Below are 21,484 nucleotides of genomic sequence, written 5' to 3'. Positions count from 1 at the left end.
CATAAGTCCATACGTGTTATTTACATTAATATTGTTTACGTGTTAAAAATTAACTATATATTTGATATACATTATTGGTGCCTCAATTTGCGATCTTATCCACTAAAAAAATCTTTGCTTGGTCATATTAGCTATGTCTGTTTTTCCATTAAATCAGGTCATAAAATAAATATAAATAATAAAGATGTTTTTCTTGATTAAGTTAAAATTATCCCTTTAAAAGTATGTCGATCCTCTGTAATGTGCGAATTCTATCTAAATTTAATTCATAACATCGGACATCAAGCAAGTGGAAAATGCTCAGTGGGAACAGGCCTTTATGTCAGTGTGACCATTCGGCAGTGTGTTAGTTGACGGCGTATCGTAAATACCAGCATTTTCCAAATCTTTCTTTGTTGCGGTATTCTGAACGAAAAGATCGGCGAGCACACTTATTTTGTGTTGATTATAAGCGGCGGTTGGTCGTACGTCGGTCGAATCGGAGAGAAACGAAGAGAAGGCGACAAACAAAAAGAAAAGTGCAGCGACTGGCAGACAAGTTAAAAGGGCATACAATTATATGTAAGAAACAACGCAAATGTTTAACAATAATTAGCACTGGTTGAACAATACAAAAACTACACTTTTCGCGAGGTGCGTAGAGCGAAAGGAAAATCAAAGTGAAAAATCTAATATACAAAAAAAATAGAGCCAAATTGTTGTTAACAGAGTGTGAGCGTGTATGTGCGATAGTTGTTGTTTGGTTAGTAAAAGAGAAAATCGGAAAAAGGGCGTCGCAGTTTGAAAATTGATGTGTGCATAAAAATCAAGCTGCAGCAGCCAAAAAAAAAGGGAGAGAGACAGAGAGCGTAAAGAGCGGAGAGAGAGAGCGGGTGGCTGCACCTCAAAAACTGTTGTTGCAAAGGTGAGTGCGTGCCGAATATTGTTTATAGTTCAAAGTTGTTTAATGTGTATTCAGAACCACACGCACGTACCAAAAAAACGTGATAGATTGGTTTTTTATGCGAAGAAACCACGGAATTTTATCCAGAGTTTTTTTTTCAACCTCAATAACGTTTTGGGTTAACGTTTAACTCGACATAAACAATATATATATCTATTCCAAGTTTTTAGTAGGCGTAATTCTTATAATAAAAACAACCATGAATCCATTTTTAATCCACTCTCAAATTTGTCGTAATGAAAAAAATCCATCCTTATTTAATTTCATCTAAAAATGTAGTGATTACATTTACAATAATATATTATGAAGTATAAAATAATTTTTACATACATATGTAAGTAGTTATTAAAGAATTTTACTTAATTATTTGATAAATAAAAAGCGATAACAATTTATACTGCAAGTAGGGTTTTTTCTTTATTACAAATAATATGTTGTTTGATGTTTTTCTGTTTATTCAAAAAGTTGTCCGAAAATGTGTTACACTGTCCCAAAAACTCAGTTTTTGGTTGTTAGTTAAACAGTCTAAGCGACATATTAAGTGTGGTTGGGAAATTGGTTAGTGCTCGATAACTCCGCTCCTGAAAAGCGCTACGGATGGTCTGGCTTTCCCTGCCACTGCACTTGATTACTATTTGTTAAACTCCCACCTCCCCCCGACATATGCATAACACAATCAACGTTAATAACAACTTCAATTCAGTTTATAATAATAGAGAATGCGTTTTGTGGCCTGGCAACAATCACACTTTCCTCCACGTCTCCACGATCAATTCACTTAGCTGCACATTTTGTGTGAGATCGTCTTAAGCAAGCTTGTCTTTCTATAGCCTCTTCTTCCTGTTTGTTGTTATTATCATTTGGTTGCTTTTGTTGTTGTTCGGAGACAGGCACGGTTGAGTCTACAACAACACGTTTTTGTCAGCAATTGAATTAAATTCAACAGGAATGATAAATGTAAGCGGACTGAAACTGAAAAGAATCGGCATTTATAGCGAGGCTATTTCTACACAGAACAAAACTATAGTTTATTTAAAATTGCGGGTGATGAAACTAAATTAAGCAAGTTAAACAGGAAATAAATTTTAAAAATTCATAAATATCGAAGACTAGAAATGGAATCGTTTCCTAGGGTTTGAGTTTACTTTTTTGTTATGCGAAAAAAGTGCCTTTTTATCAATAAACATAAGTTAAGTTTTTACCGCTTTTGGTATCTCTAATATCTAAAGACCTATATATATAAATATTTAAAATTAATTAATATTGTACTTGGTTTTATATTTATTTATGCTCAGTGTAGCCTTCTTGCTCGCACTCGTTTGCTTGTGCTTGTCAGCTATTTCTGGCGCAGTGTTTATATTATTTATTTAATTTCGTGTGCAGATCTACCTTCTCCTCTCTCTTCCACCGACTAATCTCGTTCAGTCTGTGACAACTGATGATTTTATTTATGAGACTCTGGGCTCATATTAAATATTTCATTTTAAAAATTCTTTTGCCGAAATGTTTAAACATCGCGCGCTCATTTTGTGTTTGGTTAATTTGATTTTGTAATCGACCAAGAGCATAATGAAAGCTTTTGCTCTTCACTTTGTTGCCAACGGCGCCAAAAACATTTGCACACATACGAATCTGGAATTTTGAAAGCCCACAAGAGGGCGAAGACCTAGACATTAGCCTGTGATGACGTCAAAGAACAGGTGGGTGGTGGGAGGAGTGGGAAAGTGCTGGATTATGAGAGAAAAGATTAACACATTGTACTTTTCATTTAGCCAGAGGTATTACTTGGCGAGGAGTTTTAATAGAAATACTCATGCTTATCAAGTAGCCGAGAATAAAGTTTGTTAATTTAATATATTTTTTAATTATTTAGGTATGCTAGGTAAAATAGATCCAATACATATTTACCCAAAAAAAATGTTAATTTTCCTGAACAAAAACACAATTAAGGGAATGTTCAGTTTTTGAGAAATAACTGATTGACAGATTTCACTATTGATTAATTCTCTTTCAATCATTAAATATCGACATTAATTAGCTTTCTCTTTTTCTGATTAATTGTCTTCAACTAAACAGCCTTGATCGAAAAACAATTTTCAAACAGACCTCCGGATAAATTACTTTCGGATATGACCGAGTCCCAGTTTCGTTAAACTACTTCAAATCCCCATTAATCTTTGAATATCGTACATTATGCAATAAATTCAAAACATAAAAAAGAGCACGAAAGCCAGCAAAATTATTTGCATATTTAATGAAGTTTTTTTGATGAGCAAAGGTAAGCGATTAAATAAGCAGAGGGAAAGTTGTGTTGTTGTTGTTTATTTTGTTCTTGAACTCTTCTCAAACCGATTCAATTTGTTTTTGTTTTCCCCGATGTTATTTCATTTTGTTCTGTTTATTCTCTGTTATTTTGGGCGTGTGCCCAAAAGAGAGAGGCGAAATGAGAGCGAGAGAGAGAGAGAGCCATGTGGGACCCGGCTCTTTAAATGGATTTTGTCCTGGCAACAAGCGAAACGTACTTCCCAAAAAAAATATTTTGTTTTGCTGTGTCTCCTAAAATTGGTTTAGTTCACCTGATTAGACCTTTGGATTAAGGCAATAGAAAAAAAAACACCTTAGATAACCTGAAACGATCGCATTTCCGCCTCTAAAATCAAAAAATCATGTTCTCTTTATGTACTTTTTAAAGTACATACATTCTGGTTTTATTACTCAGTATTAGCTGCCATCAAAATTGATTAGATTCGTTTGCTAATTTTTTGCCACTTCTCTGCTAATCGTACAGATTACGTTTATTAATCATAATTGGCTAATAAAAAAATGTTCCGTTTCGTTTTAAATATTTCTTTGAAAGTTGACTTTTCAAAGGAATTCAGAGCTAAATACGCAGAAATGGGTGAGGGAGTGCCATTAAATGGAATTTCTTTGTAGATTAAAGTTCAGTAACCAAGGTAAAGCCAGAATTATGGCTGTTTTCGGTTTGTTGATGATGTCAGGCATGCTAATTTGGATTAAATGCTTATACCTATACCTTGGCTAGACGAAAATTAGGTTATTCATCAATTTTTAGTGATTCTAGTTCCACTTTAAGAACATTTTGATATTTGTCAATAAATATTTTAAGTTTCTTTGTTTTCAGAAATTCTGGGAAAGCATTTGGCGCATTGTTTTTTTATGAATGAAAGTATTTGTATTTGAGTTCAGGTTACTCATCCACTAGTTAAAAATTTGTTCAATCAGATGACCAAATATGACAATGACCTTATAAGTTAAACTACAGCTTTATAGGCTGCTGTTTTGCTATTGCCGCTCTGATGGCCCCACACATAAGTTTTAACAACTTCCGTTGTGAAAATTTACACATAAATTGTTAAATTGTTTTGCACAAACAAAAAGAGACAAACAACAATAGAAACGGCAGTTTTCACTTTCACCTTTTGAGTTTTGCCCGGTTTGTGTTGCAAAGAAGGGGACCATATGGGAAATGGAAAGGGTTGAGCGTTGTCAATCAATAATTTAATATTTGTTTTTCAAGACTAGCAAAAACAACAACAGGATGACAGGGCGACAGATCCAAACAATGAATGGAAATGCCAGAGGTTTGATTTAATGTAATTTTGATGACTATGATATATCGATTATTAATACTCTTTCTTTCAATTTTCCATTTAACATTTTTCACGATGACTAGTTGACACACAAATTATTAAACTAAGAAACATAAAAAACTATTATTCTATAATCTCGAACTGAATTAACTGAATTGAAATAAACGATACAAATTTAAACTATCTAAAAGATCTTTAATAATTAGGTCGTTGAAATTCTGAATTCTGAGTTAGTATTAAGATGTTTGAACTTAATGATATTAAGAGTCTTTTAGATCAGAAATAGCATCAATATTTTGTACAGAACTAAGTTAAAGAAGTATCTCAAACTTTGGGCACTTGATTAAAAGTTCTTAGTCTTAAAAGTGCATTTTTTAACAAAAACGATGGTAAAGGATTAATTATTTTTTAACTAAAAATTTGTAATTGCTTTATCATACAAAAATATCTTCATTTTAAAACCACCGATAGTTATGTGACATAAAAGATCCACTGTTCTGAATGCAATACAATATATTTTCCCTTCTTTAGTTTTAGTGTACACATTTCGTTGAGCACAATTTAAATTCATCAACCGAGTGCGATTTAACGTCACCGGCAGCCACCAATGAATCATTGCGCTTTTGTGGGCTCGTAAGGGAGGTGGGGAGGTGTGCTCCTTCCAAAACACGAGCTCACAGCAAACGTGTTTTGATCTCTTTTCTTTGTGTATAGAGTATATCGTTCTGGGTTTTGGTTTTAATTTCTGTTTCCCACTCGACAAAAAACAATGACCAAATTGAGCATAAATATTTTTGTTTGTGTATACGTCAAGTTAGCAGCATGCTTTGTGTTTTTCTTTCCGGTTTTCTCGATTTTCATGAGTTTAATATTTCAAGCACGATTCTCGCAGCGTCCCATTGGCTTATTCGTATTATTTACTTTGCTTATTTTTGCATATTTGCATTTTAGTCATGCGAGTTTTTTGCTGACGACTTTTGGTCGTCGGTCAATTCAATTCATTGAACATTCAGTGTAAAAATGTTAAGCAGGTTGATCTTTGTCCGAATATTCGATGAGTAATATCAACAACAGCTGAACAAGCTGTTGAACTAACAAGAACACGACAATCTGAATCTGTGGCAAAATCCTGAAGAATGAAAAGCCAAAAACACGTGTAAGAGGTGGCTAAGGGGAAAATCAAATAATTTTCAGGTTTATTCATAGATGCGAAGTCTATGAAAAATGTTTCTAGGAAAAGCATAAGAGTGTCACACTAATATTTTTAAATCTTATTTATTCAACTAGATATGTATTTTTCAAAGAATAATTCGATGAGACTTTAGCGTTTGTGTGCTAATCAATATTAAATTTCAGAAGCAGCTGACTTAAATTGACTAGCAAATAAGGTATAATAAGTTATCACTTGAATATTAAGTTTCTAGAAATAACATTAATAAAATGCCTTGAAGGTTATAGAAAAAAAACAACTAATTTTTGGTTTTAATAACTGTTATGTTATAAGGTATGTGGTTATATTTTGAAGTTTAAAACCCAAACAAATACAGAATCCCAACCATATATATTTTAAAACTAATAAATACTTCAAAATAATTTCTTATTTAAATCTTCAATACCTTTATTTCTTATCCATTTACTACGCAAAACAAATGAGTCACCAGATTACCTGGACTTCAGTAACTGTATCTTGAGCCGAGCTCAAGGTTCAGACAGCTTTAAGTTCAGCTCCGAGTGTCTCATTTGACAAATGCCATGACACCATAAAAATAATGTCCGAACCCAACTCAACCTCTTTGGATTTCGTCTTTCTCCTCGCGTCTCTGGTTGCCATCGAAAATGTTATTGACCCGCAGCAAAAGTCAATTAAGCGATTCGCCCAAAATGGAATGTGAAACAATAGGTAAAGGGCGTGGTCAATATACAAATTAATTAAATGCAAATTTTATAAACTTTTTCATCGTGTTTGAGCAATTAGTTTATTTGCTAATAATAATTCGTGCTTCTATTGAGCTGATTATTGTGTAATGAGCCAAAACCCAATTTGTTTGCTTGCAATGAATAAGGTGTCATAAATGGAAACTAAAAACGTTTTTGGATTATAAAAATTGTTTTGGGAAAAAACCTATTGAAATTTGTTAATTTATTTATTTATTATTATTGTTATTTAACTTTTAGATGTTCTAAAAAAAATTTAATTTTTAAATTAAATATAAAGCTAAATTGGTAAAACGTAAGAACGTTTTAATGGTTTATAAATTATTTACTATCTAGGTCAATTATTTTTTTCTACAAAAATTTAAAAATATATTTAAATTATTTTATAATTTAGATTCATGGTTGCAGAAAAACTAATCCATTTCAAGAACATTTCGATCATCCGATAGACCAACCTTAACCTGTAGGCGGGGTCAAGGTTTTCGTCTTTCGATACTCTTTTTATTTTTATACACAAAACATAGGGAAACAAAAACAAAACAAAAAAACTGAGCACCCACAGCTGCTAGTTTTTGTGTTGTAGCTGGCCATAAAAAAGTTTTAAATGTGTCATGAGTTATGACCGAAACATCGCCTGGCCCACTAGAAGTATCTGCCAAGTTTTAGCAGCATCACGACGGCCCCACATGCTGGACTCGTGCTGCGAGTATCTCAAAGAAAGTGGCACAAACCAATTGCGTTAATGGGAAGCCGCAGCGGAAGAGATGGTCCCGCAGAGAGAAAAACTGGAGAAGTGGCAGTGGCACCACAGACTTGGGCAAAAGGCATTAGATAACTGTCATAAAGGTAATTGCCTGGCTGACTACTCTGTGTTGTTAGTTGAAAAACTTTTTCCGCACCGCAAAAACTGCAGGTAAATAGAAAACCCGGAAAGAAAAGCATCGAATGAATCGATTGAAAAAAACACTGTTTGTTTTTAATTTAGAAGGATGTTCAGACCATCCTGAGTTTTAATGACAAAGCAAGAAAAATTATTGCCACTGATTACAAAGCAATAAAGATAATAATTTAAACTGATAATTGGGTAGTATTTATGATTAAATGGCTTTAAAATTTAGCAAAATTCCCATTTTAGGTCATACTTTTTTGAACATGGCAAAAGAAATATGTCATTTGTCATTTACGGGATTCGGTTTGTCTATAACAATATATAAATAAATATAATGCTTGTTCTTCCGGGCTTCTTTCCCTCAAATTTTGCCTTCTGTATACAGAAATGACGATATCAGGTTTCCCCTCATTTGCTGCCCTCTGATTAATAAGGCGGTGAATCAAATTCATATATTTACACACTCGATGTGGCACCAATTGGATGTGGGCTTAGCCCACACCTGAGAGCTGATTAAAGTCAGGTGGGTAGGTTGTGGGTTCTTGTGGACATTAGATAAGACGTAACCACGGTCAATTGATAGCCAATCTTACCGAGAAAAGCTCTAAGCGTGAATAACGTCTATTTGGCAAAGAAAAACATCTGGAATATGAGAAAACCATAAATTGTGACTAAGAAAAAGTGCAGGTCTTACACAATAATGAAGTTCAGAATTCTTATAAGATGTTGTATTTGCATTATTGATCTTGACTTTTAGTCGTCCAAAAATGATGTCAAAAATTCTTTAAAAAACTATATAACCAAGTTTTAACTTCTACTGCTTTTTGAAATACTATTCATTTTGATTTATCACTTCTGGCACTTAAAAAAAACAGTTTTACTTTACTTTTGTTTACCGGGCGCTATCTTTGTGAGTATTCCGGAAATTGCAAACTTACTCTTTGTGTTATTTGCATTTAAAAGGAGGATGGGAAACCATAATTCAAATTTTATCTTTGTTTTAAGGCCATGATTCACCCAAAGTTTTTAGCATGAAATGCTGTTTAGATATTTTGCGAATACTCTTAGACGTAGCTAATGGGAAAAGAAAGTATATGGATATATGTGTACAAATATATTTCTATCGTTATCTAAACGCTATTAGTTCGATTTGCACTCGTGTTACCCACTAATTATGGCAGATAGTGAAATAAATTTTCCCTCTCACTTTTCCATGTTACACAACATCTTTGGCTGATTGATTGATAAATAAGGTTTGTAATTAAAATACAATTGCAATGGCTGATATCTTTCGGTGGCAGTTCGAAAATAGATCTGTTGAGTATCCATTGCAGCGATAATAAGCTTATTGGAAATATCGCAAACGTTTCTTTTCTTTCCCTGTTTTTTTTTTTTTTTTTGTGGTTGTGGTTGTCGATTATGACAGTACCAAGTGTGCTTATCTAAAACAAAAATACAGCAACAACATGTGGCGCAATTCTTTTGTTTCTATTTTCATACCCTTACAGACGTTATTTATAATTTTAGGATCCATACCATTGCCATACCATTTGTATTAAATTATAAATGTATTTTCTGTGTTATTTCTGTGCAATATTTAAGTTTTATTTTATATATTTGTGTGATATTTTTAGGACAAATACAAAGCAAAATTTATTTATAAGACAATTTCTTTAATTTTGAAATTTTTTGAGTCGTCTGGGAAGGATAATTTTTTAACTAATTGCAGTCATAAATCAAAAAGTGCATTTAAACTTCATACTTTTTTGTGTGTAGCATGAATCACGACTCGCACTTGACACCTGCCAGCTGCTCTGCCACCCGCTTTTATTTCCCTTTTCGCCACCTTTTTTACCACCCCCTGGTTTTGTTTAGCAACGAATGAGAACAAAGTCGTCAGCCCCAATAATAAAAAAAAAAAAAAAACTGGCAGGCTACAAGTTACCTTTTGCTTGTCTCGAACACCAATTTAAACACCTGCAATAATAAAACACAACGCAAAATGCTGAAACAACAAAGCGCCAGTAAAGTAACATCTATAAAAAATACATTGACAACATCGTCTTGTCTTGTTAAATTGTTGAGGTAATGGGCCAACAGTCAAAAGTTTACTCACTCATTTGTTTTTGTTTTCTTTGGCCTCTTTTCTTGGCTTTTACTGGTTTTGTTGAGCAAACTTTGCAATTCTTCATGGGAAGTTCAATTGGTTGTTGGTGTTGGTATGTTTTGATACCCTGACCTGCTCAACATTTATGAAACTGTCGGTATTCGCAGCTCTTGCGTAATCGGGCCAAAAATAAATAAGTTTGAATTTACGATAAGGAAGCATAAGGCATACACAGAAAAAATAAGATTGATTAAAAATGTTGATACTCTGCTTATAATAATATTATTAATTGGCAATATGTAAAAAGTGTAAAAAGGAAAGATTAGTTTAGTTATAATTTTTTTTTGTATGGCTTTGTTACAATCCATTTAATAATTTGATTATTGTCAATTTCAAATATTATTACTTTATTGCTTTCTTATGAAAAAAAATGTACATTGTAAGTCTAGGAAAAGCTTATTATATTTATATAAATAGTTTTAAACCGTTTAGAGCTGCAGGAACATAAAAGTGTAGTCTTATTGAAATAAACAGTAAATCATGAGGTCATTTGAATTGCAAATTTTCCAGACAGTCGAGTGCAACATTATTTAGATGTCAGAAATGTGGACCAAAGTCTATAAAAGGCAACAACATGCTGTCTAATGATAGAATTACTCACAGTTCATAGGGTGATGTAGAAAGAGGGGCGTGTTCCGGGGGGCGGTGGGCATGGGGAGACTGGGGGCGGGAATGCAAACGAGACCGAGAGACAGTCGTGTAATTACTTGTTGACTGACTGTCGTCTGTATGCACGGACTTATAATTTAATGCGGCTCTTTATATTTATAATCCAAGCGTGGTGACCTTCACAGAAGATAACCAGCTGCGCTGCCAAGTCAGAATTCCGAGATGTTGTATTGTAGAACGTTGTGGTATTTCAGTACCGAGTCATTAGCAAACGTCTTGACATAATTGAATCTGCATACTTAGTATGTAAATGTGCATGTGTGTGTATAGGGCGCTCGTAATAATATCAATAATGTCTATTTCTGTAAGAATGTTGAAAAAGATAGTTGTAAAATAAAAAATTTGTAAAATACATATGACAAACAAAAACTGCTCTTAGTAATTTATGAAATCTGTATGTAAACAGTTAGTAAAAACAGCTAGTATCACAAATATTACATTTAAAATAATTACACGAAATTTGAACTTGCTCAGCACTCCATTAACAATAACAGCACTTTTGTACTTATTTTAATATACTTAACGTACTAAATATAAAATCACTTTAAGTACAAAAAATATAAGTATGCCACAATTTTAATTGAATTTAAATTTTAAAAGGGTCTGTGTTTTCAATAATGCATTGTCTTTTGTCATAGGTCTTGACTTTGATCATTGATCTCTGGACTGTAAACACTGACCACTCCCCATTCTTTACTTAGAGATAAAGAAAGCGGAAGTTCCGACCGATTTGACTTGTTTCCTTTCGATGGATCTCTCGCGTTCAGTTGCACTCGAGAACAGACTATTGATAACCGAAATTGTCTGTGATGGTGTTCCTCTGTCCTACTGTTTCTTATCACAACAAACTGCGACTTGTTCCAAACAGAAATCTGAAAATGAGTAACATGTAGAGGAGATACGAGAGATTATAGTCTGCGACACCATGAGTTTCAAAGTCGTGAGTGCAGTGACCCTGAATATGTTTTCAATTCACATTGCAATTTACTTACTAGAAGGATTGATAAGCTTACTTTGTTTATTGAATAAAATAAAATTTCTGTTGATAACATTTTAATTGATAATTCATTCTTAAAACAAGAGTATTCCTATTTGTAGTAAATAAATTAAAGCTGTTAATCCTAAGGTTGATCTGTGCCCTACATAAATAAAAAATCTATATTTATTGATATAAAACAGTGTAGATATCAAATCAGAAAATCATTAACAAAATATAAAAATATATCGATCGGAAAAGTTTATTTGTATTTAACTTACAAATGCTCTTAATCCGAGAAAGGGCATTCCGAATTCGTCGAGGTCTTTCTTCGTTTCGCTTGATATATAGTTTCAATGCGCTTATTGTTATTTTGTTATTGTTTTGTTTTCTGTTTAAACATCAGTCAGCACACGAACAAAAACAACATTGCAAGAAAGCGAAAAAGACGCGAGTCGCGGGAATAACAAAGCACGAAAAACAGAAGAAGGTTACAAAATACGTTGATTAAAATTCACAAACAAACCGAAAGAAAGGGGCACAAAGAAAAATGATTATGCTCGATTCACACAGCAAATCGTCGTAGCTAAAAGCGCCGAACCTCCCATCCACTTCCCCTTTCCCCCCTTTCCACCATCAGCTGTGAAGCAGTCAAGTGCAGATGAGCATTTGGGTTGAAAGCGCAACGGACTGAGTAAAGACCATCTTTATCTCTCTTTCTCTTTCTCTGTCTCTTATCCCCTTTCACTTACTCCTCTGTTCGAGATGGCATTAGTCATAGATTTCAAAGTAGCTAAAAAGATTAATAGATTTTAAGGTAAACAAATCTTTAAGAATTATGGAAAAAATAAATGGAAATTCAAATTTGACAATGGACAACATAAAGACTTCACGCAGAAAAATCATGGTATATCCGAATATTTTCAGTTTAAAATAAATATTTTAGGTTCTGATTTAGCCTCGAGAGGTGTTGTAGTTAAATCAAAGTGTGTTACACTTTTAGTTTTTATTTTAACTATGCAAAAATTAGCTTTTAACTAAAAAAAATGTAAATCTACAATTTTCCTATTGGATAAACCAATTACATATGTTATTCATGGCATTATCATGTTTTTAGTTTACTTAAAGTAATTTTATTCAAATATTTTAATGTTTAATTTTACTGTGAAGTTTTTCTCTGGTTTTTTTTTCTTTTTTAAAAGTTTTAATATATTTTTAAAGACCAAATTTTCAAAGCTCTCTGTCTCTCTACGTCTTACATTATTAATAGTAATCTTTCTTTAACCTTTTGGTAAAAATTGTAACAAATTTTTAAAGGCAATATTTTCAAACCTCTCTGTAACTTAAAGTTCTCCATTATTGGGAGTTATGTTTAATTCTAACTTTTTTATGGCGGTATCCCAAATCTTAACGGCAGATAAAGCTAAAAAATAAATAACTATGTTGCCTACACAGCTTAAAGGCTTAAAATGCAAAATTGTAGATTGTTAAAAAGTCTGAGCATGTGCGATTGTGTCGGCTGGGCTAAAAGGGATTTACCCAACGGAAAATTACCCAAAAACTTTAAAGCGCACAAAGAAAAAGCGGAACGCGAGTGGAAAGTGCTGCCTGTGGATTCTCAATTGGTTCAAGTGAAGTAACAATGGGGTAGGTCTTCGGCGGGCGTGAAAGTGGCATCCATTAAAGCTGATTACGATCCGAAAGGCCATCCAGCTCGACAAAAAAAAAAAACCAAAGATTAACTGATTCACTTGGAAAAGAGTGTACATTAATGTAATGGAATTTAGGATGTTTCATGTGGCGGATTAAATGCAGTGGAATTTGTTAATGGGAGGAGAACTCAACTGGGTGTGCTGGCAACAAAGCAAACAAAAAGGCTCGAATATATAAATGTTTATAATCAAGTAAACAATTTATATCAGGGTGGCACACAATGATAATGATGATGCGTCCGCCGTCTTTATTAGAGTCTCTCTCCAACAATCTAACATCATTGGCATGCCGCCCATGACACTTGAGTTCTACACATTTTCAGACGGAGAACGTATATACTCACATAATCAATCTATATAAGGTTCTCCGATATAATCAGTTGGTAGCTAGGGGTAATAACTCTAACAAATTGCTACCATATCTGGTTAAGAATAGATTGTATACATATCTATCTGAAGGCGAAGCCGAAGCCGAAGCACTTGAAGTGTGTCAGCGATGACAGTATTTTGGGTATTTGAATTTACAAGATGGTTTCCATCTGCCAAGAAATGCTAGGAATGTATAGAATTCATTATTCCATGTGCTCCAGTTTTGTTCACACTTGTATATACATATAAATATATATTCCGATTATGCGCGGATTATCAGCTGGCTGGCTGGCTGGCGGGCAGTTGATTCACCTTTAGACTTTGCTACCTAGCCTAGAAAATGCTCTGAAAAGATTTTTATATTAATTCTCGTTCGTTGTTTCTTTGCAGTCAGCGAAATCGTGGTCATTGAATGGCACCTTGCAATAATGGACTCCACGCCTAATGCGGCCCTTAATCCGAACCATAATCGGGATTTCCTAACGCTGCAGCCTCTGCGTCCGTCTCGTGGATCCAGCTCAAATCTGCGCTCTAGTCGCTCACCCTCAGCCAGCCGAAGCACCGAGCAAAGTAATTATCAATTATGATTATTAATCCTCCGGACTCCTCCTCTTCCCGAACCACAATCCCCTCCTCGGGCTACTTCTCTTCCATTAGTTAGTGGCATAATTGGATTGATTGGCTCGTGTTGAAGCTTGAGCTTCCTGCATCTTATCAGCGGGGCTAATGTCAATCTGCTGAGGGACTGAATGTGGTTGTCAAGCTCTATTTAAATGGGGAATGCTATATCAGTGGGCGTCTTATTCAATTTGTGCTTCCGCCATTAAAACTGAGATGGAGAAAATATTAGTTAAAGAAACAGGAATACTTTACTTACGTTTGTGAGCATCATTATCCCAAAAAAAATGTCATAGAATCGTAACTATTGTTACTTGAATTTAAAACTATTGGGTATGAAAAATGTCTCAATAAGACTAGTATTCAATTAGAACAACGAAAGTATCAAAATAAAACTTATTTGATTTAAAAATAAAGACTAAGAATACAGTTCAAGAAATAGAACTATATAGAAATAAAAATAAATAGAATAGGGGTTATATTATTTAGTAGTAAATTATTACTTATATTTTAATACTGTCTGCGTTTTATTTTGAAAACACACTTATTAAAACTAAACTTTCATTTTTTTTGGGGTGCACTTTAATATAAAATCTTGGAATAATAATACAAGTTTTTCCGGAACTTTAATATTCAATCTTGGAATAATGTTCAGAGTAAATTTAAAAAAAAAAAAGGTTTTCTTTTTAAACATTTTTAAACTTAAATTTAGTTTATTACAAATTCAGTAATCCTTGACTTCATTATTTAAAAACTTTAACTTTTTCTTTAAATGTTATGTTTAACTCTAATTGGAAGAGAACATTTTTAGGTGCTAACTTCTGAACGGGAAAGATTTTAAAAGTTTTTAATTATAATGAGTTTAAAACCTAAATGAGAAAATAGTTTTATAAGCCAGTAATTTTGATTAAAAGTAAACAATATTATATAGTTTGTTGTAGTTTTCTCTTCAAAAAGCATATCCTATTTTGGGGTACTCTCGTCTAGGAATTTCCACCCCGCCAGATGATGAGCGATGACTCATCTTCAAGAATCCAAAAGCCCTCCCAAACACCCCCTTTACGTCCATTATTCGCAATATTTTTACGAGTTTGGCATCAACAAGCTTACAAATAGCCATATATAAATCAAAAAAGTATAGCCCACTTTTGAGTGCTTTCGTTCATTATGTTGATTTTCAATATTTTTTACTGTGCCTAACATCTGCTTTCAGTTTGATTTCACACTTTACATGTTTTTTTCTTTCTTTTTTTATATTTTCTTGTTTAGCTTTGTAACCGTTGAATATTAGCCTGCCTAACTATCTACACTTGCAATTCAAACCAAATCAATCAGAATCATTGATAAATGTAGGTATACCGACCGATACAAAAATTATTTTGCAAGTTTTAATAACAATGCAAACACTTTTACCATCACACCCATGCACTCATTCACATAAACTTATAACTGTCAATTTGGTTCTATTCACAGCGATTAACACGCAATTTTAAACGCTATTAAACTGCCTGCGATTGCTTCTTCTTTTCCCCGCTCTCTCTTTCCGTCTCTTTTTTGTCTTGTTTGTATATATCTTTACACGGCTCACGCACAGGTTGTCCAACTGTCAATCAATAAAGTGAAATAACTCTTTTTTAAAACACTTTTTCAATACACAACCCACACTCTGAATCATTACCGTTAAACACAATTTATTTTTGGAACTCTGATCACTTTAAATCCGCGGCTAATGTAACAGTTAAATAAAAACATTGAAAATATTGTAAATCATTATTACTATCACTTTAAATTTAGGTTGAAGGTTTTTTAACCACAGTCAATGATTAACTCAGTACACACATAACACACTTAAAACGATAAACTAAAACAAAGTACCTACAAAAATAAGTAAAAAAAAAACTTTACCATTATGACAAAAACAGAAAAACCGGCGTTCGCATAATATCATAAAAATAATATTCACAAAACATTTGCTACAGAATATTTGCAAATTATAACTTATGATTAATTAAACTTATACGCAAACGAGATAAGAAAAACGTAAAGAAAAAAAAAAAACTCATTCTAATAAATGCACAGTAAACTTAAATAAGTAAATCATTCCACACCATCACCATCCCCGTACACAAAATAAACTCAATGTGATATCATTTTTTGTTTTGCATTGCTAAAAAACGTGCCTCATGATCAAAAGAATTTAAAAACAAAACAAAAACAACAACAAAAACCCAGCTTAAGATTTAGAAAATAACCCAAGACGTACTTTTCTATGCGCCACAATTCGCCAGTGTCCCGGGAGCGAGCTAGCGAGGCAGCGGCAGCCACACAGACAGCAGCAGCGACAGGGTCGAGTGCCACATCCGCCGGAGTAACGGGAGCAACGGGAGGAGCAGGGACTGTGGCAGCGACGACAACGGCAACTGGGTGTACTGGAGGTACAGCCTCCGCGAACACGAACAGCAATTCCTCGGCCTCATCCAGCACAGTGGCAGCTGCACAGGCGGCTGTCTACAGCGGCGGCAACACGGTGACCGGCAGTTTGGGCAGCGGCGGGGTGGCGGCTCGTGGCTTCCGCAGCCACAGTCCCACCCACCGGCGACGGAGTCGCGAACGCCAGCGACGCACCCATGGCTCCGATCAGGGCGGCCTGTTGGCCTACAGCGGTCTCGTCGGCGTGAACGACATGACGGATTTCCTGGGGCCACAGCAAAGCGGCGGCGGTGGCGGAGGTGGCGGCGGTGGAGGTGGCGGTGGAAGCGCCGGCACAGGCAGCGGCCTGGAGGACTCCCGATTGTCCGGCAATGAGGATTACTACTCCTCCTTTGTGTCGGACGAGTTCGACAGCAGCAAGAAGGTTCATCGCCGCTGCCACGAACGCAGCTCCAGCGTCCAGGCCATAGACCGGTTGAACACAAAAATCCAATGCACCAAGGAGTCCATCCGACAGGAGCAAACTGCCAGAGATGGTGAGTAAAACGAATAAAATATAATTAAAATATAACACTTTGAAACAAATCGAGCACTCAGAGTACATAAAATCTGTACGCATATTGAAAGTACAGATTCGCAAATTGGTTTGCTAAATTTACCTAAATATACTACAATGATCTTAACTTAAACCACTCTAAGTGCAATGTAATTTCCTTTTACCGCTCTGGATCAAGGACATCTAATTATTTTCTGAGCTCAAACCAGCTACTACGTATTTCACAAACATCAGATTTAGTCGTTCTAGTTAACCAATAAAAATGTTGAAACTAACCAAAAAGTTATAAATGGTTTTACACTTAAGGAATAATAAGCTAAAAGTAAATACAAGATTAAGCAAAACGTTGCTTTGACTTACGTTCTAGTATCACCAATAATATTGTCAATTTAAGTACTTTTTAAAGCTATTTAATTGGGAAATCCAACAGCTATTAACTCCTTTAGATAAAAAAAGACATAAATAATATATTTATTTACCCAGACTTTTCTAATAACAGGTAGTCATCAGATTTTAAAAGCCACAATATATGTATTTATACGCCATTAATTACGTCCTTAATTACACCCTTAATTAACTAACTATTTAGTTGAGAATGTTAATGATAGACATCAATAAAGGCAAAAGAGTTTGTAAAAAAGTTTGAAGGAATATAGGTATAGAAATGACTATAATAACGTGCGATTAGACATTTAAAGAATTTACTGATATAATTTAATTCGTCTATTTTAAATAATGTCAATGAGTATCTGCGATTAGACATTTAAAGACATTTAAAAAATATTTGTTGTCCTCATGAATTTTTCTGATATAATTTAATTCATCTATTTTAGATAATGTCAATGAGTATCTGAAGCTGGCAGCCAGCGCAGACAAACAGCAGCTGCAGCGTATCAAGGTATGTTCAGCCATCTATCATTTTTTAGAGCATAATTGCTTAACTTGGAATTCCTTTGCAGGCTGTCTTTGAGAAAAAGAACCAGAAGAGCGCACACAACATTTCGCAGCTGCAAAAGAAGCTGGACAACTACACAAAGAGGGCCAAGGACCTGCAGAATCATCAGTTCCAGACGAAGAGCCAGCACCGTCAGCCGCGTGAAGTCCTGCGGGACGTGGGCCAGGGACTTCGCAATGTGGGGGGCAACATACGTGATGGCATCACCGGCTTCTCGGGATCCGTGATGTCCAAGCCGCGGGAGTTTGCGCATCTGATCAAGAACAAGTTTGGCAGCGCCGACAACATCAACCAGATGAGCGAAGCCGAGCTGCAGGGCATGCAGTCCGCAAACGCCGACGTCCTGGCGGGCAGTGAGCGACTGCAGCAGGTGCCGGGAGCCGGAACCTCAACGGGATCGGGCGGCGGCGGACAGAACAACAATGTTGGCGGAGCGGGAAGCGGTACGGGAAAATTCAACAGTGACAATGGCAGCGAATGCAGCAGCGTGACCAGCGAAAGTATACCAGGAGGGTAAGTGAAGTGGTGTCTTTTCAAAAAAATTAAATACTTTAAAATATAGTAATTTGTACCTTATGGTAAAAAAAGGTTTCTCAAGAGGACCAAATTTAAGTGTAATTAATAGTTATTCAATTTAATCTTTTAAAAAAAAATAGTCATAACACTAAACCGATTTGTCTAAAATGCCAAATGTTTTTCTGTAAAAAGACCATTCCATTTATATTTAACAGAAAGCTTTTAGCGGAACACTAAATTTTAGGTTTAATTGTAAATGTGTTTTAAATTAAAAAATTTCCTTATAAAAATATATACTTTTTTTCAACCCATTAACAGAAAACAAACATTTTGAAACTGAGTGTTGTCCGAGTCAAAAACATAATTGTCAGGTGTTGAAACCCCATCCGACTGAACTTTCAAGGAGGAATAGCAAATATTTTACCAATAATCCATGCAAAAAAATTATATTTTTCATTTGTTAAATCGTGCTATTTTCTCTACCTCTCGGTTCCAAATTTGTTTATTACTGATAAATTAGAGTTTATAACTCTTGAGAGTATTCCCTTAAAAAAATCCAATTAAAAATGTAAAAACAGCTGTAACTTTTCCCAGCTTGGAAAAATAAAAATCATTCTACGACTATAATTAAACATACATTAATGGCGCAGGAATTAAAAATAGAGGGGTTTTCTGTTTAGGGACATTTTTAATTAATGTTTTGGCTGACATGGAATGGGGTCTGGATACGAATTTAAGCTCTTTATAAACTTTAAAGCGTTTTTCTTAAAACATTGTGTTTATGTAAAATCGGTGAAAATGTTTTCTTACTTATAAAATTGTTGAAAGAACCCCTTAATTATCAAATTTATTCTCTCTATTCAGAAAAAATATTATTGTTATTAATTTTCTGCTAATTCTGTTTATTTATCAATTAAAGGTCGGGCAAAAGCCAGTCGGGTGCCAGCCAATACCACATAGTGCTCAAGACATTGCTAACAGAGCTGGCCGAGCGAAAGGCCGAAAATGAGAAGCTTAAGGAGCGCATGGAGCGGCTAGAGGTACGTGTGGAAAGCCTGGGAAAACTTTGCTCTGTTACCAATAATATTTTAACATGCTTTCTATTTTCGGTAGACGGGCCAAAAGGAATTCAACAATCTGACCGCCACACTTGAAAGTGAACGCTATCGTGCCGAGGGACTCGAGGAGCAAATCAATGACTTGACGGAATTACATCAGGTTCGTAGTTCACTTGGGCTGATGCTTTGGCAGTTTGCCCGACATTCGTGCTAATGCTTTGCTGCCTCCTTTTGTTTGACAGAATGAAATTGAGAATCTGAAGCAAACGATTGCCGACATGGAGGAGAAAGTACAATACCAAAGCGATGAAAGACTACGTGATGTCAACGAAGTGCTCGAGAACTGTCAAACGAGGGTAAGTTCAAACGTTTGGAGCCTACAAGCAACCTCTAGCCAAGCTCATACCATCGAAATGTAAACCGAATCTAACAAAGCTCTTGCCCAGATATCGAAAATGGAGCACATGTCGCAGCAACAATATGTCACCGTCGAGGGCATTGATAATTCCAATGCACGGGCCCTGGTTGTGAAACTCATCAATGTGGTATTAACGATACTGCAAGTGGTTCTCCTGCTTGTGGCCACCGCTGCTGGCATCATAATGCCATTCCTGAAAACGAGGTAAGCAATAATAGTTGCTAAATTCTGTGTCACAATGAATGTCACAAATATTGTATATAACTATTTGCAGGGTTCGCGTTCTCACCACATTTTTGTCGATTTGTTTTGTCATCTTTGTGATACGACAGTGGCCGGATGTTCAGGATATTGGATCCGGCCTAGTGCGCCATCTCAAACAATCGCTGGTGGTCAAGTGAGCTAAGTTGGGTTGGTAGCCACCATCTCATCTACCGAGTAGTTCATACGTTATTTAGTTAGCCTAAGTTATTGAGTGCATATTTTGTATATAGATTATATCGATAACGATTATAACAATTATTTTAAGCTGAAATTGTATCAATTATCAATACGAACACACACTCTCGAGAAACTGTACAAAACATTCATACGCATACGTCTTTATCACATGCCCGCCTAATCATCACAACACACTCTCGCATAAAATTTAGCAAAATTGATTTAAACTATGTAATAACTTAAAAATGCTGACATGTCTACGTGCATTACTCAACTATATTTCAATATACATAATTTATGTATAACCTATATAAAATATTTACATTACTATAAAACAATTGAAATTATATAATATGAAAGTTTGTATAAGTCGAAAATTTATTCTCTATCGGGAAAATTTTTAGAAACGGTGTTTGCCAGTGGCAAATTCTGCCCCCATGCAGGCTGCATTGCCTGCCAATCGACTAAATAGCTCCGATTACCAATCTACCAACTATTATTAGTGGACTTAACATATACCATTGTTCACGCAGTTCGTATATGTTAATTTGAACGGCTGTAGACTTTCCCAGCTTGTAAAAAAAAGATACAAAAATATAGATTGATGACACACCAAAATTGAAAGATAGTTGTTTTAATACTTTTTTTTTAGAGATTAAATCAACTATTGGTTTAGCTGACTTAAGGTGCGTTTAAGTTAACTGCTGGGCACAGATATTTGTGAGGAACCAAACAATATATATATATATATATATATATATATATATATATATATCGATTTTTTTACGGCCGGGCGAACATGGATATGTCTAAAGCGAATTGCCTGTTAGTATCGACCAGAATATATTATCAATTAGACTAATAGGTCGAATAAACCATACCATTGCATACTTTTTGACAAACAAAGTAGGACATATGTACATTTGGGTTGATCGATTTGATGAGGGCCTAAAAATTATAAGAAGTTACTGGATATATTTAGCTAAGTTTTTTACCATTGGTAGAGATGATTTGGAGCTATTCTAAACAAAAATTAAAAAATAAAAAACCTACCTTTTCACACTTATTTTGAGTGCTTAAGATGTCAGGATGTCGCGTCCGAAGCCATGGATTTGCCCATAGGCAGAAGGTAATCTTTAAACATTTCTTATCAATTATTTTTAAAGGAACTATTGCTCTAAAATTACGTTTTACTTTCCATTTGAGGAAAAATACAGTTTT

At 34.7% G+C, this 21,484-nt stretch overlaps 1 protein-coding gene across 3 annotated transcripts; it reads left to right on the top strand.

Moving 5' to 3' along the window:
- The first annotated feature begins 425 nt into the window (after positions 1-425).
- On the top strand, positions 426-20,881 carry LOC108148305 (transmembrane and coiled-coil domains protein 2). 3 transcript variants are annotated; one of them, XM_017275289.2, is made up of 10 exons: positions 426-561; positions 13,662-13,841; positions 16,178-16,855; positions 17,709-17,773; positions 17,835-18,343; positions 19,266-19,386; positions 19,460-19,564; positions 19,647-19,760; positions 19,851-20,026; positions 20,097-20,881. In XM_017275289.2, the coding sequence occupies exons 2-10, from the start codon at positions 13,700-13,702 to the stop codon at positions 20,221-20,223; spliced, it is 2,037 nt and encodes a 678-aa protein (XP_017130778.1). In that variant the 5' UTR covers positions 426-561; positions 13,662-13,699; the 3' UTR covers positions 20,224-20,881. The 3 variants fall into 3 exon arrangements, with proteins under 3 accessions (XP_017130778.1, XP_017130777.1, XP_041565184.1); XM_017275288.2 differs by having other exon boundaries at positions 426-904; XM_041709250.1 differs by lacking the exon at positions 426-561 and adding an exon at positions 15,159-15,238 and having other exon boundaries at positions 13,730-13,841; positions 15,363-16,855.
- Positions 20,882-21,484: the final 603 nt, after the last annotated feature.

The sequence above is a fragment of the Drosophila elegans genome, unplaced genomic scaffold, assembly GCF_018152505.1.
Source record: "Drosophila elegans isolate 14027-0461.03 unplaced genomic scaffold, ASM1815250v1 contig_476, whole genome shotgun sequence".
Lineage (NCBI taxonomy): Eukaryota > Metazoa > Arthropoda > Insecta > Diptera > Drosophilidae > Drosophila > Drosophila elegans.
This window is presented reverse-complemented; position numbering and strand designations above follow the sequence as displayed.